We start from the raw sequence: 18,224 nt of genomic DNA, 5'->3' as shown, positions 1-18,224 counted from the left end.
CATTTTAAAACAGTAAAAAGAAAGCAGTTCGATTTTCCTCTTGGGTCACAGGTCAACGATAGTGATTTTGTTTAAAACGGCGAAGTGAGAAGTCGCGCTTCATCACGCTCCGCGCGTGCACCACCTCACCCGCACCAAACTGATTGAATGATGACCTCCTCCTGTTGAAGCTGGGTTACTGTGTCATAAGTAGGATACATCACTCTCTTGATATTAAAAATGATGACACCCATAAAGTAAATTTTGAACGGATGACCCCAAAGTTTTTATATTCACCAACTATTACACCAATGAATTCGAAGCTTCAGTAATCCTCCATCCGTCTGTGCCTTGGGGAGGCGAATTCGAAACTTTCAGGGATGGCGACTATGAATCGGAAGTGTCCATTTTCTTCTTCTTCTTCTTTTTTTTTTTTTTCTTTTCTTTTGTTTTTTCTTTTTTCGTAAATGCTGGTCAATGAGTAGAAAGTCATGGTTACTGATCTGACTTTTACAAAAAGTGTGACCATCAGAACCAGGACTTAAGTGAGGCATTTGAACATAATTTTGGCCCAGGAAGCGGGGGGGGGGGGGGGTGGCTGGAATTTGAACGAACCACAACTCTTAAAGTTCAAATGTCAGGATGTTTCCTGAGGGGAGAGGGATGTTCAAACTTCCAATTGATCGACACTTATTTGTGGTTATCAGCATGTACTTGCACATTTATGAGTCTGCTAGGTTCTGTTCCGAACTTGTGGGGTACACTCTACTCTCAAACGTCAAATCCTAGTTTTTATCGTTTTCATGTCGCAACTTCCTACCCTCATCTCAAGTTTTAATAAGCGCGAATGAGTGTCATGTAACGCAACTTCCGTTTAGTTCGATCGCTCATGGTTAGTGCTTTTCAGTTGTTAGCGTTTTTGTAATGGGGTGTATTAAGTGTATTTGACATGTTACACTGAATAAATCATCTCTCAAAATATCTCTGTTTAGGTTGTTAAAGAAATTGTATCCAACTGCTGCGATCTCAAAAGTCAGAGCCAAACATGTCACTGCAGCCCTTTAGTGACAAGCAGCTGAATTATTTCAAGTTTGCCTCCATCGTGTTGAATGAGTTCGCAAACGCTTTGCGTCAAACGTTCAAGTCCATGTGGGACAACACTTTTGGGCATCGGCCCGGATATCAATTGTGGGACGACTCCACAGCAGTAAGGAACTTGTTCCTCGCTGAAGAGGGTGGCAAGTCCAAAGTTCCTACACACCTCTCCTATGAAGAATGGGACTGCACAGCCCTTTTTCAGACTACCATATATGCGAAGTCCTTCGCTATGCTGGACAGCACAGGCCATAAGAGGACCCTTGGTGAGTTGTACTTGAAGCACCTTAAAATACCTCATGGAAAGTTTCATGTATCTGTGGTGAGTCCAAGTGGAAACCAAGCCGAGACGTTTACACTCGCGCTTGATCAGCTTCGACTGTTAAGAAATGCACTTTGTCACTCACAAAAGTCGGAGATTGATAAACCAACATTTGACCGATACATGCAGCTGGCTAAAGAAGCATTCAAAGCTCTTGGTATCGAAACTGACCCAATTGATGTCATCGGTAGTTTGACAGAGTCCGACTTTCCCACAACAGCAGTTCGCAATCTGGAGCACGGTATCAATCGAGAGCTTCGAGAGCGAATCAAATTTCTCGAAGGCGAGGGTTCAAGTATTGATGAATTAAAGGCGTTGACAAATGTAATAAAGGAAAAAGTTGAAGGTGGAGTAAGTAAGGAAGACCTTGCTTTATTGGAGAAGAAGATAGATGAATTGAAAGAACAAAATAATACAACCCAGAAAGGTACAATCTTAATACACTTCTGTAGCTACGTTACATTTTTTAAAGGGTTTGTTGAAGAATCGACTTGATTTCTATCTTCTCAGCTAAAATAGGGCAGAATGCGTAGTCATCATTTATTATTCATAACTAATAAAGCAGAAAATTTTAACGCGACCTCGCTTTGAAGGGCCCTAAATTAGAAAAGAATGGACCAAAATTGACCCACTAGGCTTCGTGAAATTCACTTTACTGAGTTTTAAAAGTGCATGCTAACTTCTAAATTAGTACACAGAATTTTGAAGATCAAAGATATGTCTACGATTTTTATCTAAAATGAAGGAAATTACATGAAGTAAAAGAATTATCCTTTCGCGCCTGAAAGTTGCGGAAACCAACCTTTTGTTGACCCGAGAGTATTGCATACATTTTAATTGTTTGAAAAAGATTGCTGAGAGATAAAAAATGGTATGCGAGGCTCACTTTGTTGCGTCAGAGGCATACGGCTCAGTTGCTGAGCAACTTTCAAAAAGCCCCACGACATTTGATGAATCATGTTGACAATTTAAGGTTTAATTGCGTTTTCCCGACATTATCATTTGATTTAAACTTTTTTAATATCATAACAGATTACTTACCATGATTGTCACTGTTCTTTGCCATTTGAAAGATTCAAAGGCATTGCTTCCGCCATCATGTCTTCCTCCGATGGTTCCACACTTCACTGGCCGGCAAAGAGAATGTGAAGGCATCGTCGGTCACGTGGCTTCCACATCCACCCGAATCGTGTCGATATGGGGCTCGCCTGGTTTCGGAAAAACTTCTGTGGCAACTGCTGTGGGACATAAACTCCAGGATAAAGAATTGTCCGTCTACTTCTTCTCCTTACGAGGACTAAACTCAAAATCTGATTTGATATCAAAGCTGTTTAACTTTTTCAGGAGAGCTTCTACAGAAGATGAAATACCCCAGCGGCTACCAATGGACGAAGAGCTTTTTCAAGTTCTGGCCAAGATTCCAGACAAGTTTGTGGTGATTCTTGACAATGCTGATGAATTACTCGAAAGCGGAGCGCCAAACGTGAAAGAAGATTTCATACAGTTTCTTAGAGACATTCTCAGTCGATCCAAGAAGGCAACTTTTGTTATTACCACAAGGGAGTCGCTTGAATTTATGAATGTGCACTTTAAAGACCACCAAGCAGTGAGATTAGGGCCATTAGATGAGTCCTTCTCTCAAGCATTGGTGACTGAGTTACTTCCAAATGCTATTTCCGCATGTGATTGTGGAAAAATTGCGAAAATCTGCGAGCATGTGCCTCTGGCCATTAAGCTGTTGTGCTCCACCATTTCTGAAGATAGCACTCAAGCAAGTCACTTTCTTGAGGAGTGGAAGGAATCTGTAGAAAGAAACATTGTCGATCTGTTAGACAATCCAGACTATCCTGGTAATCTGAGATTAAAATTTCTATTTGAATCATCCTTTCTAAGACTTTCAGTACAAGACAGAGAGGCTGTGGTTTCTTTGAGCATTCTATCTGAAGATTTTAACATCTCGGTTGCCGCAGCCGTTATGGGAGTTAAAACAAAGCTCGAGGCAAAGAAAAGCTTACAAAGGCTTCAAAGAAAATCACTTCTTGACTCTGGTTCCAAACCTGATTCATTTTCGATGCATAAACTGCTTCAGTCCTTTGTTAGAGAAAGAGGAGAAGACGAAATGAAAGAAACAGTGCTGAGTTCAAAAGTGCGCTTTTCTGCATTTTACGTTTCTCTTTTTGAGAAGTTGAACGCACAGTTTTTGACAGGACATTCAAAGTCAGCATTTGTTGAATTCTACGAAAATAAGCAAAATATTATTCAGAGTCTAACCGAAAGTTGTTCGGATCCTAAGACATGTGACGCTGTTTTTGGTGTTTTAATAGAAGCAGAGATATTTCTAGATTCCCTGTTCTGGTGCGAGGGAAACGTCTTCAACGAGCTTTATGAATCAGCAATCAATCAAGCAAAAAAGCTTAGAAAAAGCGTTTTTCACAACCAGCTTCTGGTTTCCCTGGCGTTTGGTGAGGTGTGTTGGGGTACAAAAGGAAAAACGATGAAGCTGCTTTCCGACGCCGAGGAGGAGCAAATGTCATGTTCATCCTTTTCAGTAGGACATAGAGGAAAACTCTTGTGTTATAGAGGAATCTGTCAAGTGGCTTCTGGGAAAACAGAGGATGGAGCTCGAAACTTAGAAAATGCTCTTTTGTTGATGTCTAGCAACGCTGACCAGAGAATTCTCAGAGTAACGGCAATACAAGTTCTTACGATTTATCACCGCTTTAAAAACCAATTTTCAGTTGCTTCAGAGTTTTATAGCAAGGCGTTGCAAGAATGTAGAGCAGTGGGAGACACAAGTCTTCTTATCATTCCACCAATGGAAAAAAAAGAATTGAACTTTGTCGATGGAGAAATTCAAGAACGAAAGCCAGATAGTCTTATTACTCAACCACTCAGACTAGAAATTATCTGTGTTATCAGCGAAGCAACTAAGCATTTATTCGATGACTGTACCAAGCGATTAATGAGGAATGCTGTTATTCAAATGGCAGAAGAAATACACAAGCCGCTCTGTCTTACATCATTTGGGAAAGCACACGCAAACACAGCTCAGAGTTACGAGTCCCTCGGATCAACACAACACAATTTGGGCGACCTAGCTTCAGCACTTCAGTCGAAACAGCATGCTCTTAGTATCAGAGTTGAACTGTTTGGAAAAGAACACCCAGACACAGCAAGGAGTTATGAATCACTCGGAGCAACACAGCACGATCTGGGCGACTTTGCTTCAGCGCTTCAATCCAAACAGCATGCACTCGACATACGTATTAAACTGTTTGGAGAAAAACACGCAGACACAGCCAGGAGTTACGAGTCACTCGGAGTAACACAGCACCACCAGGGTGACTTTCCCTCAGCGCTTAAGTCCAAACAGCATGCACTCGACATCCGTATTAAACTGTTTGGAGAAGAACACGCAGACACAGCCAGGAGTTACGAGTCACTCGGAGCAACACAGCACCACCAGGGCGACTTTGCTTCAGCGCTTCAGTCCACACAGCATGCACTCGACATCCGTATTAAACTGTTTGGAGAAGAACACGCAGACACAGCCAGGAGTTACGAGTCACTAGGAGCAACACAGTACAACCTTCGCGACTTTGCTTCAGCGCTCCATTCTGAAGAACACGCACTCGACATCCGTATTAAACTGTTTGGAGAAGAACACGCAGACACAGCCAAGAGTTATGACTCACTCGGAGTAACAGAGCACGACCTAGGCGACTTTGCTTCAGCGCTTCAGTCCAAACAGCATGCACTCGACATCCGTATTAAACTGTTTGGAGAAGAACACGCAGACACAGCCAGCAGTTACGAGTCACTCGGAGTAACACAGCACGACCTAGGCGACTTTGCTTCAGCGCTTCAGTCCACACAGCATGCACTCGACATCCGTATTAAACTCTTTGGAGAGGAACACGCAGAAACAGCCAGGAGTTACCAATCACTCGGATTAACACAGTACAACCTTGGCGACTTTGCATCAGCGCTTCAGTCCACACAGCATGCACTCGACATCCGTATTAAACTGTTTGGAAAGGAACACGCAGACACAGCCAAGAGTTATGACTCACTCGGAGTAACACAGCACCACCAGGGCGACTTTGCTTCAGCGCTTCAGTCCAAACAGCATGCACTCGACATCCGTATTAAACTGTTTGGAGAAGAACACGCAGACACAGCCAGCAGTTACGAGTCACTCGGAGTAACACAGCACAACCAGGGCGACCTTGCATCAGCGCTTCAGTCCACACAGCATGCACTCGACATCCGTATTAAACTGTTTGGAGAAGAACACGCAGACACAGCCAAGAGTTATCACTCACTGGGAGTAACACAGCACAAACTAGGCGACTTTGCTTTAGCACTTCAGTCCAAACAGCATGCACTCGACATCCGTCTTAAACTGTTTGGAAAGGAACACGCAGACACAGCCAGTTGTTACCAATCACTCGCAATAACACAGTACAACCTTGGCGACTTTGCTTCAGCGCTCCATTCGGAAGAACACGCACTTGACATCCGTATTAAACTCTTTGGAGAAGAACACGCAGACACAGCCAAGAGTTATGACTTACTCGGAGTAACACAGCACGACCTAGGCGACTTTGCTTCAGCACTTCAGTCCAAACAGCGTGCACTCGACATCCGTATTAAACTTTTTGGAGAAGAACACGTAGTCACAGCCAGGAGTTATGACTCACTCGGAAAAACACAGCACGTCCTAGGCGACTTTGCGTCAGCGCTGCAGTCCAAACGGCATGCACTCGACATCCGTATTAAACTGTTTGGAGAAGAACACGCAGACACAGGCAGCAGTTATGAGTCACTCGGAAAAACACAGCACGAGGTAGGCGACTTTGCCTCAGCGCTTCAGTCCAAACAGCATGCACTCGACATCCGTATTAAACTGTTTGGAAAGGAACACGCAGATACAGCCAGGAGTTACCAATCACTCGGATTAACACAGTACAACCTTCGCGACTTTGCTTCAGCGCTTCATTCTGAAGAACACGCACTCGACGTTCGTCGTAAACTGTTTGGAGAAGAACACGCAGACACAGCCAGGAGTTATGACTCACTCGGAAAAACACAGCACGACCTAGGCGACTTTGCTTCAGCGCTTCAGTCCAAACAGCATGCACTCGACATCAGTATTAAACTGTTTGGAGAAGAACACGCAGACACAGCCAGGAGTTACGAGTCACTCGGCGTAACACAGCACCACCAGGGCGACTTTGCCTCAGCGCTTCAGTCCAAACAGCATGCACTCGACATCCGTATTAAACTGTTTGGAGAAGAACACGCAGACACAGCCAAGAGTTATGACTCACTCGGAGTAACACAGCACGACCTAGGCGAATTTGCTTCAGCGCTTCAGTCCAAACAGCATGCACTCGACATCCGTATTAAACTGTTTGGAGAAGAACACGCAGACACAGCCAGGATTTGACTCACTCGGAAAAACACAGCACGACCTAGCCGACTTTGCGTCAGCGCTTCAGTCCAAACAGCATGCACTCGACATCCGTATTAAACTGTTTTGAAAGGAACACGCAGACACAGCCAGGAGTTACCAATCACTCGGATTAACACAGTACGTTCGTTGCTTCGCGCGCGGACCTTGGCAGCTTATTCCATAGGAAAGGAGCAGCTAGCAGGAAAGCTCCGTCACCCAATGTTTTCTTAGTTTTCACGCCTGGTCTTTCCGGCAAATGACCATTATGGTTGCGCCTCAAAGGGTAGGACGAAGGTGTAGAGTGCGTGACATGTTGTAGAGTGCGTGACATGTTGTAGAGTGCGTGACATGTTTTGTCGAGTTCATGAACCCAAAAGGGTGTCGGGTAAAAGAGAGAAAACGCATGTGCTCGAAGTTTTGGAAATAAATATAACCTTGTGCTTCATTAATCTGGTTGATTTGAGTGTGTAACATTGGCGACCCTGCCAGGACTGGACCGAAGAGGCTTATCATCGACGAAGAACGGCCTTGGGTTGTGAAGGACAAAGTAATTGGCACGCTTGATTGATTCGTCGAGCGCGAGTTGGTTGTGGTCGATTGCTGTCGACGGCGGACTGATCTTGACGTAAAGTGTCGCATTTCTTTTGTGAACGGCTGATTGCACTATTGGTGAGTACGAAAGATTATTTCTTGGAAGTATGATGGACACCGAGAGTCTGCAGATCGAAATTCAGGCCGCGTTGTGTTCCTTGAGCGAGGAAAGGCTTAAAGAAGTTTGTAGTGGGCTGAACATTACTGTACCGCCTGAGAGCAAGGGAAGGTTGGTTTTTATCCGAGCTCTAAATAAATACCTCGAAACGGAAGAATTAGATAATGAGAAGCTCAAAGTGTTGTCGTCATCTCTAAGTATGCAGGGAAAATTTGTACCGGAACAGAAAACGGAACCGCCGAAAGCTTCTGAAAATAGTAAGGCGACCGTCAAAATAGAGCAAAACCCCGCGGTGTCAATTTCAAAATTCAAACGCGACTTCAAGATTTCGGGCCAGATTGGCGACGCGTCGCAAAAGGATCGTTTGAGTTTTTCCTCGCTAGTACATCAAATTGAGAATGGGTTAAAGAACGACTATACAGAGGATGAAATCAAAGAGGCTGTGATAAAAGCGATAAATCCGGCGTTAAGCCTAAGAAGTTATTTGGAGGGTAAGGTAGATTTAACACTGGCCAAATTGAGGAGAATTATGCGTTCTCATTATCAGGAGAGAACAGCAACCGAACTATATCATCAGTTGAGCTCAACTGTCCAACAGCCAAAGGAAAAACCTCAAGACTTCTTGATCCGCCTTCTCGATTTGAAACAGAAGATCTTGTTTGCATCTCAAGAAACTGACTCGGACCTGAAATATGATCCTACCTTAGTACATGGCATGTTTGTCCATAGTTTTTCCCTTGGCCTGCAAAATGAGAATATCAAGATCGAAATGAAGCCCTACTTGGAAAAGAAATTTATAAGCGATGAAGAACTATTCGAGAAATTAAATGTGTGTTTCAGTGACGAACTGGAGCGATCACAGAAATTCGGTTCACAGCTAACCCCCAAGGTAAATACTGTTCAAAAGGGAGGGGACAAGCAGGAGACAAAGAATAATGGGGTGGAGGAAGGTCTCATGAAAGAACTAAGGGAGCTCAAGGCAGAGGTGGCCGCAGTCAAAGAGAGAGTTCGGGCCCCACTCCGGGTTCAAACCCCCCTCACACAACAGCCTATGAGACAACCCCCACGGTGTAGGACCTGCCAACAAAGTGGGAATGGATGGCCGTGCAACCATTGCTTCAGGTGTGGGGCGAGTGGCCATTATGTACGCGAGTGTAATGCCCAATTCAGCCGACGCTCTCCAGCAGAATTCCAGGGAAACGGCCAGAGGTCACGTCCATGGGACAGGGTGTGACCAGGCAAGAAAACCAGTCCCGTTACGTGCAGTGTGGAAAACAAAGCACAGACCATGTACCACTTAACCGCGGCGGAGCCTGTAAGACCAATAGATATTATTCAAAAGAATGTCAAGTAAAACACAGAGCTGTGCATAAACCAGTTTGCATGGCTATACAGGAACTTGAGAAACAGAAAGCAGCCGGAGATGATGGCCATGATTTGAACACGACGTTTCCCTGCCACCTGACGCCAAGGCAGCAGCTCGGACTGACAAAAATCGTGGGACGGAGGTGCGTGGTAAAATGCCTAATGCAGGGAAAGGAAGTGGAGGCATTATGGGATACAGGTTCCCAGGTTTGTGTTGTGTCAAGGAAGTGGCAACAAACTCACTTACCGCAGGAGGTGTTAAGAAATGTTGAAGAGTTGTTGGGAGCAGGAGAAGAGCTGAATTTGGAAGCGATGAATGGGACAAACATTCCATTTGACGGTTGGATTGAGATCGGGTTTAAGTTGGCTGGGGACGATACAACTGCTCATGAGCTGACAGTTCCAGTACTGGTGGGACAAAAGGAACAAGAGTACCCAATCATTGGCTTCAATGTTATAGAAGAAATCCTCGCTCAATATGGTGGAAACCACCAAGCGGCAAGTAACATCATTCAGCAGTCATTCCCTTCAATTCATCATACTCGCATAGGTACCCTGATCAATCTGATCCAGTCAAGAACACAGGATACCGGTACTGCAGCTGTTAAAGTCGGAAAGAGAGATGTTATGCTGCCAAAAGGAGAGGCAACGACAGTTAAGTGTCAAACTCACCTCGGACCAGTTCCAGAGGGGATGCCAGTAATATTTGAGCCCAAGGAAGACAGCGAGCTCCCAGACGGACTGGAATTGGGCGAGGAACTTACTAAAATAACCCCGGGAACCTCTAGTCACGTGGCCGTCGTGGTCCAAAACAATACAGACAGAAACATCTTGTTAAAGCGCAGAACAGAATTGGGCCGGATACACCTGGTAAAGTCAGTTCTACCAATCCCAAACACTCCCGACTCGTACTCTCGAGGAGACGAGGATTCTTACCCTGAAGCTACCTCGCATCCTGGTCAGGAACAAGATGGATGGGAGCCACCAGTTGACTTGAGTCAGCTAGAAGACAATGAACAATTGATCGTCCACGAAATGCTACGGCAAGAAGCTGGAGCCTTTGCAAGAAACGACGATGATGTTGGCTGCGTGGAGAACTTGGTGCTGGATATCCAGTTAAAGGACAATGAGCCAGTACAGAAGAACTATATCTCCATCCCCAAGCCACTCTATGGGGAAGTGAAAGAGTACTTAGAAGACTTGATTAATCGAAATTGGATCTGCAAGTCCCGTTCGGCTTACTCCTCACCCATGGTCTGTGTTCGCAAAAAGGATGGAAGTCTGCGACTTTGTATTGATTATCGAGAATTGAACAAGAAAACATATCCAGAACGACAGCCGATTCCCCGTATACAGGATATCTTAAATGGCCTAGGCGGCAACAGATGGTTTACAGTTCTGGACCAAGGGAAGGCCTACCACCAAGGCTTTATGACAGAAGAAAGCCGCCCCCTGACTGCATTCGTGACCCCCTGGGGATTGTATCAATGGAATAGAATACCGTTCGGGCTAATGAATGCACCGGCGGCATTCCAAAGGTGCATGAATGAATGTCTAGATGGCTTACGTGACAACATCTGTATCCCCTACCTGGATGATGTCTTGGTGTATAGTACAACCTTTGAGCAACATGTTCAGGATGTCCAACAAGTCCTGCGTCGACTGCAGGAACATGGGATAAAGTTAAAGCCATCAAAGTGCAAGCTCTTCCAACGACAAGTTAGATATTTGGGGCGGGTTGTTTCTGGCGATGGCTACTCTCTAGACCCAGAGGACACGGCCGCCGTACACAACTTGGCGAAACAAAAACCAGCAACAGTGGGTGATGTGCGTAAACTGCTGGGGTTCCTGAGTTACTACAGGCAATACATCCAGGATTTCTCACGCATAGCTAAGCCCCTGTACGATCTAATGGCTGGCCCTGATCTATTGGCTAATAATCATAAGGTAACATGGACAGAGGAACATCAGAAGCGGCTTGACATGCTGGTCGACCGACTAACTTCTCCTCCAGTGATGGCATTTCCCGACTTTACGAAGCCATTTGTACTTCACACAGACGCCTCACAAGAGGGACTTGGAGCTGTATTGTATCAAGAACAGGACGGGGAGCTCAGAGTTCTAGGTTATGCCTCTAGGACACTAACTCCAGCAGAGAAAAATTACCACATGCACGCGGGAAAACTGGAGTTCCTTGCCCTCAAATGGGCAGTAACTGAGAAGTTCCGTGATTACTTGTACTACTCCACCTTCTTCACTGTTTACACCGACAACAATCCACTAACTTACATTCTGTCGTCAGCTAAGTTGTCTGCAGTAGGGCACCGGTGGGTGGCAGAACTGGCAGATTTTAATTTTAACATCAAGTATCGGCCTGGCAAATCTAACATTGATGCGGATGTACTATCCCGCCTACCGCTAGATTTCAGTGCATACATGGAAACCTGTATTGCAGAAATGGAAAAGGACGCAATTTGTGCAACAAGTCAAGCAGTGATACATCAGGAAACAGACGCCACACCCTGGGTGGCAGCAGTTTCAGCAAGAGTTGGCATTGCTCACGCAGAACCGGGCGTCACAGATTTGGTTTTTCGCCAACTTACTTTAGAAGAAATATTAAGGGCTCAACGGGAAGACCCCGACATCTCACGAATCCTGGCCTACAAGAAACGGGGATATCCCCCACCAGGAGGAGAGCGGAAAAATGAGACTCGTACAACATCTTGCTACTTGAGAGCATGGAATAAACTCCATATATCAGCGGACGGGATTCTGTGGCGCCAAACTAAGAGTCGATTGCAGCTAGTATTACCCACAAAGTTTAAACAGTTGGTTTACCAAGAGCTTCACATTGAAATGGGTCATCTGGGTGCAGATCGAGTGGTGGACTTAGCGAGATCTAGGTTCTATTGACCTTACATGCAAGAGGAAATCGAGTATTTCATCGCCAACAAGTGTCACTGCATCCAGCAAAAGAAGCCCCAAACCTCCCCTAGAGCACCAATGGAGAGCATTACGACAACTGCCCCTTTTGAGATGGTGTCTATAGACTTTCTTCATTTGGAGAAAAGCCAACGGGGATTTGAATACATTTTGCTGATAGTAGATCACTTCACAAGGTTTGCACAGGCCTACCCAACCCGAAACAAGACAGCACGAACGGTGGCTGAAAAGATTTACAATGACTTTGTACCACGATTCGGATTCCCAGCCCGTATACACAGTGATCAAGGAGGAGAATTTGAGAACAATCTCTTCCATCAACTACATAAGTTGTCTGGCGTTTCCAAGTCTCGCACCAGCCCCTACCACCCTCAAGGGAATGGGCAAGTGGAGAGGATGAACCGCACGCTATTGTCTATGCTGCGAACACTCCCAGATTTGAAGAAACGAAAGTGGGATGAATCACTCAACAAGATGATCCACGCGTACAATTGCACGAAGCATGAGGCGACAGGATACGCTCCGTATTACTTGTTGTTTGGAAGAACACCCCGCCTGCCCATCGACCTGATTTTCAATTTGAATCAAGAGAGTGCAGAGGGAGATTATAACACTTACGTCCAAAACTGGCAGCATGATATGAAGGAGGCATACCGGATAGCTCAACAGAATGCAAAGAAGACTGCCGAGCGCGGCAAGCAATATTACAACAAGAGAGTCTCAGGTGGTGTTCTTCAGCCAGGCGATCGGGTGCTAGTTAGAAATTTAACAGAGCGCGGTGGCCCCGGAAAATTACGATCCCATTGGGAGTGCGCTATCCACGTTGTGGTTAAACGAATGGGGGCTCAAAGCCCAGTCTACAAAGTGAAGCCCGAGAGTGGAGGTGGCCGCGCAAGAGTACTTCACCGGAATTTACTACTGCCTTGTGACGCTTTGGAAGCAGATGCCCCAAATCTGGGATTTGGTACACGACCCCCAAAATCAGCAGTAGAGAAACGACTTTTGTCTGTTTCGGGAAATGACCTACAGAATTCGGGGAAAGATGATGATGATTTCGGTAGTGTGGACCTTGTAGAGGAAATACCTACTGAAGTAAGAGCTTCAAACTCAGTGTCTCCAGGACGCGATTTGCCTTCAGAGTCAATTGAGGATTCTGCGACTACTGAGGACACCAATGGGCCATCCAGCGAAATACAACTTGCAAATGAAGGAAGTGCTGACAATGACGGATCAGAGGGAGAGGATATTGCTGAGCAGGACATGTGGACTCGGCCGCAGCGCCAAAGGAGACCGCCGCAGATCTTAACTTACAACTCCCTGGGAAACCCACAGTACCAGTCGGCTGAGCCAGGATTCAGCAGTTCACGCGTTAACGCCATTCAAGCTCCAGCTATCACAGCTATTCCTCCGGGAACACCCCTGTATTTCTGGGTGTGGCCATGCTGTTTCCAACCTGTCTACTACTCGAGGGCTTGAGAGGAGCCTCTTATAAGACTCAAACATTAAAAAAAAAAGAAAATCAAAAGCACACAAGGTGCTGAAGGAGACAATATCAAACAACAGTTACAGTAGCTGCAGAGAACCCTGATAAATAGTTTTGTAATATTTAGAAGAACACTTTCATTTTCGGCGGGGGAGTGTGTAGAGTGCGTGACATGTTGTAGAGTGCGTGACATGTTGTAGAGTGCGTGACATGTTTTGTCGAGTTCATGAACCCAAAAGGGTGTCGGGTAAAAGAGAGAAAACGCATGTGCTCGAAGTTTTGGAAATAAATATAACCTTGTGTTTCATTAATCTGGTTGATTTGAGTGTGTAACAAAGGGCGTTGAATACTAATTAAATCTGAAAGGTACTTAGGTGATAGGCCATGCAGAATTTTAAAAGTTATCAAGAGTATCTTATAATGTATCCTGAAGCGCACTGGTAACCAATGTAGTTCAGCGACTAGAGGTGTAATATGACAGAACTTGTGCGCACGATATATAAGTCTCACACTTGCATTCATAACACATTGCAATTTCATAATTTGATATTCTGGGATTCCGTACAAAAGGCTATTACAATAATCCAGTCTACTACTAATAAAAGCATGAACTAATTTCTCAGTAGGTTCCCTGGATAAATATTTCCTAATATGACGTATATTGTATAAATAATAGAAAGCGCTGCTTCAAGTCTTTATAACGTGAGCTCCCATATCCAGATACGTATCGAACCATGTGCCTAGATTGCGCATGCGCGCAGAGGGTACAGGAGAGACTTCAGTGTGCCCAATCTTGATGCTTTGGATTGACACTTTTGAGAGCTGCTGACGTGTACCTATAATCAGGAACTCAGTCTTGTCACCACTGAGCATCAGCTGATCCTCCCTCAGCCATGCTCGGACATCACAGATGCACTTTTGCATGGCTGATACAGTATCGACTTCACTGGAAGAGTCAGAGGGCTTAAATGACAAATACAACTGTGTATCATCAGGGTAAGTATGGACGGAGGGCAGATGCTGTTTAAGAGTCTAGAACAGCTTTAACTCACGTAGATGAGTAAGCACTATTTCTATCGCCTTCACACTTGTGCAAGGAAATGAGTATGTAGCTATCAAGATACCATAGGGAAGACTTCACACTATGATTCCAGATCTGTTATGATGTGACATTCTATGTACACTGAAGTAACAGAACAGAAAAACATAATTTTTTTTTTTATCAATAACATCAGTACTGGGGTAAATCAGTGGAAAACAAATCACACCGGAAAAAAAAATTTAGGGGTAGTGTTAAATTGTATTTATCAAAATGATTTCAAATTGACTATCTGAAAATTTGAAAACAATAATATAAAAGTATAATGGCCTGCAAATGGTATAGTTGCTCAGTGTAAAATTGTAACTTATTGAAATCACAAACAGAGTCCGGGAAGCTTAGAGCTCACCAAGCTGGTTATACAAGTATGTTACAAATATCTTCCTCTATGTCTATATCTGTGTAACACCCCAAATATTGTAAGTCTGAGGGTTATGATAATGTGAACTAAATATTGTGGATTGCAGTTCAGCAATGGAAAAGGCCAGGTCAAGCATATTAATAAGAAGTTCACATTATTTGATAAACAGAAAACTAAATTTTTAAATACTTTTTTATGAACCCTTTAACTCCCATGAGCATAGAAAATAGATTTGATCCTCACAATATAAATACAGTATCATGCTGATAAGGGATGAGAATAATTAAAGAAAATAATTAATTAAGGGGCTATTAGTTGATCGAATATCAAATTCTCCAAACTAACATCATAAGAATTGTATGGCGGACAGTAAGGAGAATTGCTTGTGCGATCTTGGGAGTTAAAAGACCTTAGTTCACATCTTTTCTTATGAAGTTTTTGTTATGAATACCAAGATTTTAATAAAGTAAATATTGTGGATACAGGGAATGAGTCCAAAAAAAAAAAAAAAAACCCTGGCCAATACAAGGTGTATGTTGACAAATTTTCTTCCCTCTCAACTCAGCAAAGAAAATTACATTACCTACAAAAATTATTTCTGTAGATACTGTATTTAATCTCTTGGTTACCATTTGAAGTTTGCAGAATAAATTCCTTTTAGAACATAGCTAGCAGAGCCGCGCAATCAAATTCAGTATACGTAAGCGTGCTCAAAATTCTGATAGTGCACGCTGATAGCGTGAGCAAATCGCTTCGCCAGAAATTTTTTTTTTCATGCAAGTGGCCATTGTTGGCGTGGGGAAAAATAATATATTTCGTGACAATAATGGATACAAACAGAGACTCCGCCTACTAGTCCCAAAACGAAGACAATTTTTCGACCTTTTCCCTTGGGCTAGAGTTCTTAAATGAGGCAGAAAAAGAGAAAAACAACGGAAAAGGAGACTCGGCATCAGCGCCTTCACGATTCGCTTCAATTGCTATTGTTGTCCGTTTTTCGCGCTGGATTTGATGCACAATTCGACCGGCTATGTTCTAAAACAGTTGGTTCATGCTTTCAGCTGTGCACTATCGAGTGATGGAGCACGTGGGAAGTTTGGAGAGTACTCAAGAAGCTAGAGTTACCCTTGGCTATTGCCTCGGGCAACTCTTACACTTCTTTCGTGCTCACCAAACTTCCCGCGTGCTCCATAACTCGATAGTGCACGCTAAAGCGTGAACCAATTGTTAATTGGCATGCAGCAGAGTCTGTGGGAAAATGAAAGAAGGATGGAGGATCCTAGAAAAACATTTATTTCTGTTCAAAGCACTTTGAGACATTGCTTTACAGCCAACTTTTATTATAATGTTTTAATGATTCTGTAAAAATACAAATATAGCTGTACCCCTCTGCACAGGTGTTTATGACTCCCACCATGCCTTCAGAACTGTAATTTAAAATTCCAATTTGGCTGATTAAGTTATTTACAAAACATTCCCAATGAAAGTTGACCACCTGGATATAAATTGGCTTATAATTTATCAATTCTCTATAGCCCTTAAGTGGGAAACTTTGCAGATTAATGATAAACAAAGTGTTTCTCCTACTTCCTGCCCTAGAATCTCTCACCTTATACTCTTCTCATGTCTATTCCATACCCCTCCCACACCCCTCCTACACCCCTCCCATTTCTTACCCAACCCTTTTAGCTCCCTATTTCCTGGAGATCCCATTCATTTCACTATTCCACTAAATCTTATAATTTGAATCTGGGAAATTTCTTGTAACCAACCTAATTTTCTTCAAATTGGACAAACAGAACCTACCTTATTCTTCAGATGTTGTCGTAAAGATAAAAATAAACTGGGTATAATAGTATTTCTACAAAAATCAAGAAGACCCACATCCAAACAATATCATGCTGACAAGTGATGAGAAAAAAGAAAAATACTTATTTAAGGGAATTATTAGTTAATCAAATACCAAATTCTCAGAACTAAGATCATAAGAATTGTTTGACAGACAGCAAGGAGAATTTCTGATGAGATATCGGGATTGAAAGGGTTAGGTTCACCATCAAATGGTGATATTTATTATCAAGAGGCAACTTAAAACAAATATCCACAAACCTTTTACTTCCAAAGATAAACAATTAAAATCCTAAATTGCTATAACACTTTACACCTTGATACCAGTATGCAAATTCTCTCTACTGTTCTCTTCACATTTCTTAAAGTGCTGACAAGGAGAATTTGTTAAATAATCAAGAGGTTCTTTATTGGTGATCATTATCTTTATTCTCCTGACATTAATGTTTGATTCAGGGCTGATATTGAAAGGAGAAATTAGATGCTAGTTTCTCTTATAAGTCGAAGGGTTAAAGACTCATACAGAGAAGCAGTAATAATAATAATAATAATAATTTACCAATTCATATAGCGCGGATTTACGTGTGCTGATCATTAGCACTTATTACATGTTGTTGTTAAGCAAATTCTCCTAAGTTATTTTAAGACCATGAGTATTGGTCCGGCCGGGGCTCGAACCCTCGACACGTACAAAGCAAATTTTGAACGGATGAATTCCAAACATTTTATTTTCGATAAAGTTCTTACATTTATATGGTTGGCCGCAATCATTCACCAACTATTACCCCGATAAATTCGAAGCTTTAACAACCCTCCGATGCGTCTTTGTCCGGGAGGGGAACTTGAACCTTATCTGGGTAGGGAGGTTGAATCGAAAGTGTCAAGTTTTGTTTTTTATATAAATGCTTGGTCAGAGGGTAGAAAGTCACGGTCGCTGATCTGCCTTTTCACGAAAAGGTGACCATTAATTCTGGTACTTGGGTGGGGCATTTGAACACAATCTTGACCCAGAGGGGGGGGAGGGAGGCTAGAATTTAAACGAACTAACCTTCAAAATTTTAAATGTTAGGAGGTTTCCTGAGGGGGGTGTTGAGGCTTTGAATTGATCGACGCATAATTGTGGTTATCAGCATGACTTGCATATTCATACGTTTGATAGGTCTGAGCGCTCATGGTTTGAGTTTTAGAGCTGTAGACGTTTTTCAATGGAGTGTATTGAAGTGTATTTGACATGTTCCACTGAATAAATCATCCTTAAAAAATCTCTGTTTAGGTTGTTAAAGATATTGTGCCCAACTGCTGCGATCTCAAAAGTCGGAGCCAAACATGTCACTGCAGCCCTTTAGTGACAAGCTGCTGAATTATTTCAAGTTTGCCTCCATCGTGTTTAATGAGTTCGCGAACGCTTTGCGTCAAACGTTTAAGTCCATGTGGGACAACACCTTTGGGCATCGCCCCGGATATCAATTGTGGGATGACACCACAGCAGTAAGGTACTTGTTTCTCGTCGAGGAGGGCGGTAAAACCAAGGTTCCCTCACACCTTTCCTATGCAGAATGGGA

At 43.5% G+C, this 18,224-nt stretch overlaps 2 protein-coding genes across 2 annotated transcripts; both read left to right on the top strand.

The window, feature by feature from the left end:
• Positions 1-370: 370 nt before the first annotated feature.
• On the top strand, positions 371-1,946 carry LOC148727837 (uncharacterized). The gene has a single exon (XM_088724856.1). The coding sequence runs from the start codon at positions 1,025-1,027 to the stop codon at positions 1,889-1,891; it is 867 nt and encodes a 288-aa protein (XP_088580982.1). The 5' UTR covers positions 371-1,024; the 3' UTR covers positions 1,892-1,946.
• A 397-nt stretch (positions 1,947-2,343) lies between these two features.
• On the top strand, positions 2,344-15,294 carry LOC148727836 (uncharacterized). The gene is made up of 2 exons (XM_088724854.1): positions 2,344-7,148; positions 13,693-15,294. Exon 1 carries the CDS (start codon positions 2,439-2,441, stop codon positions 6,846-6,848), a length of 4,410 nt encoding a protein of 1,469 aa, XP_088580980.1. The 5' UTR covers positions 2,344-2,438; the 3' UTR covers positions 6,849-7,148; positions 13,693-15,294.
• The last annotated feature ends 2,930 nt before the right edge of the window (positions 15,295-18,224 follow it).

This window comes from Stylophora pistillata, chromosome 6 (genome assembly GCF_964205215.1).
Source record: "Stylophora pistillata chromosome 6, jaStyPist1.2, whole genome shotgun sequence".
NCBI classification, from domain to species: domain Eukaryota; kingdom Metazoa; phylum Cnidaria; class Anthozoa; order Scleractinia; family Pocilloporidae; genus Stylophora; species Stylophora pistillata.
This window is presented reverse-complemented; position numbering and strand designations above follow the sequence as displayed.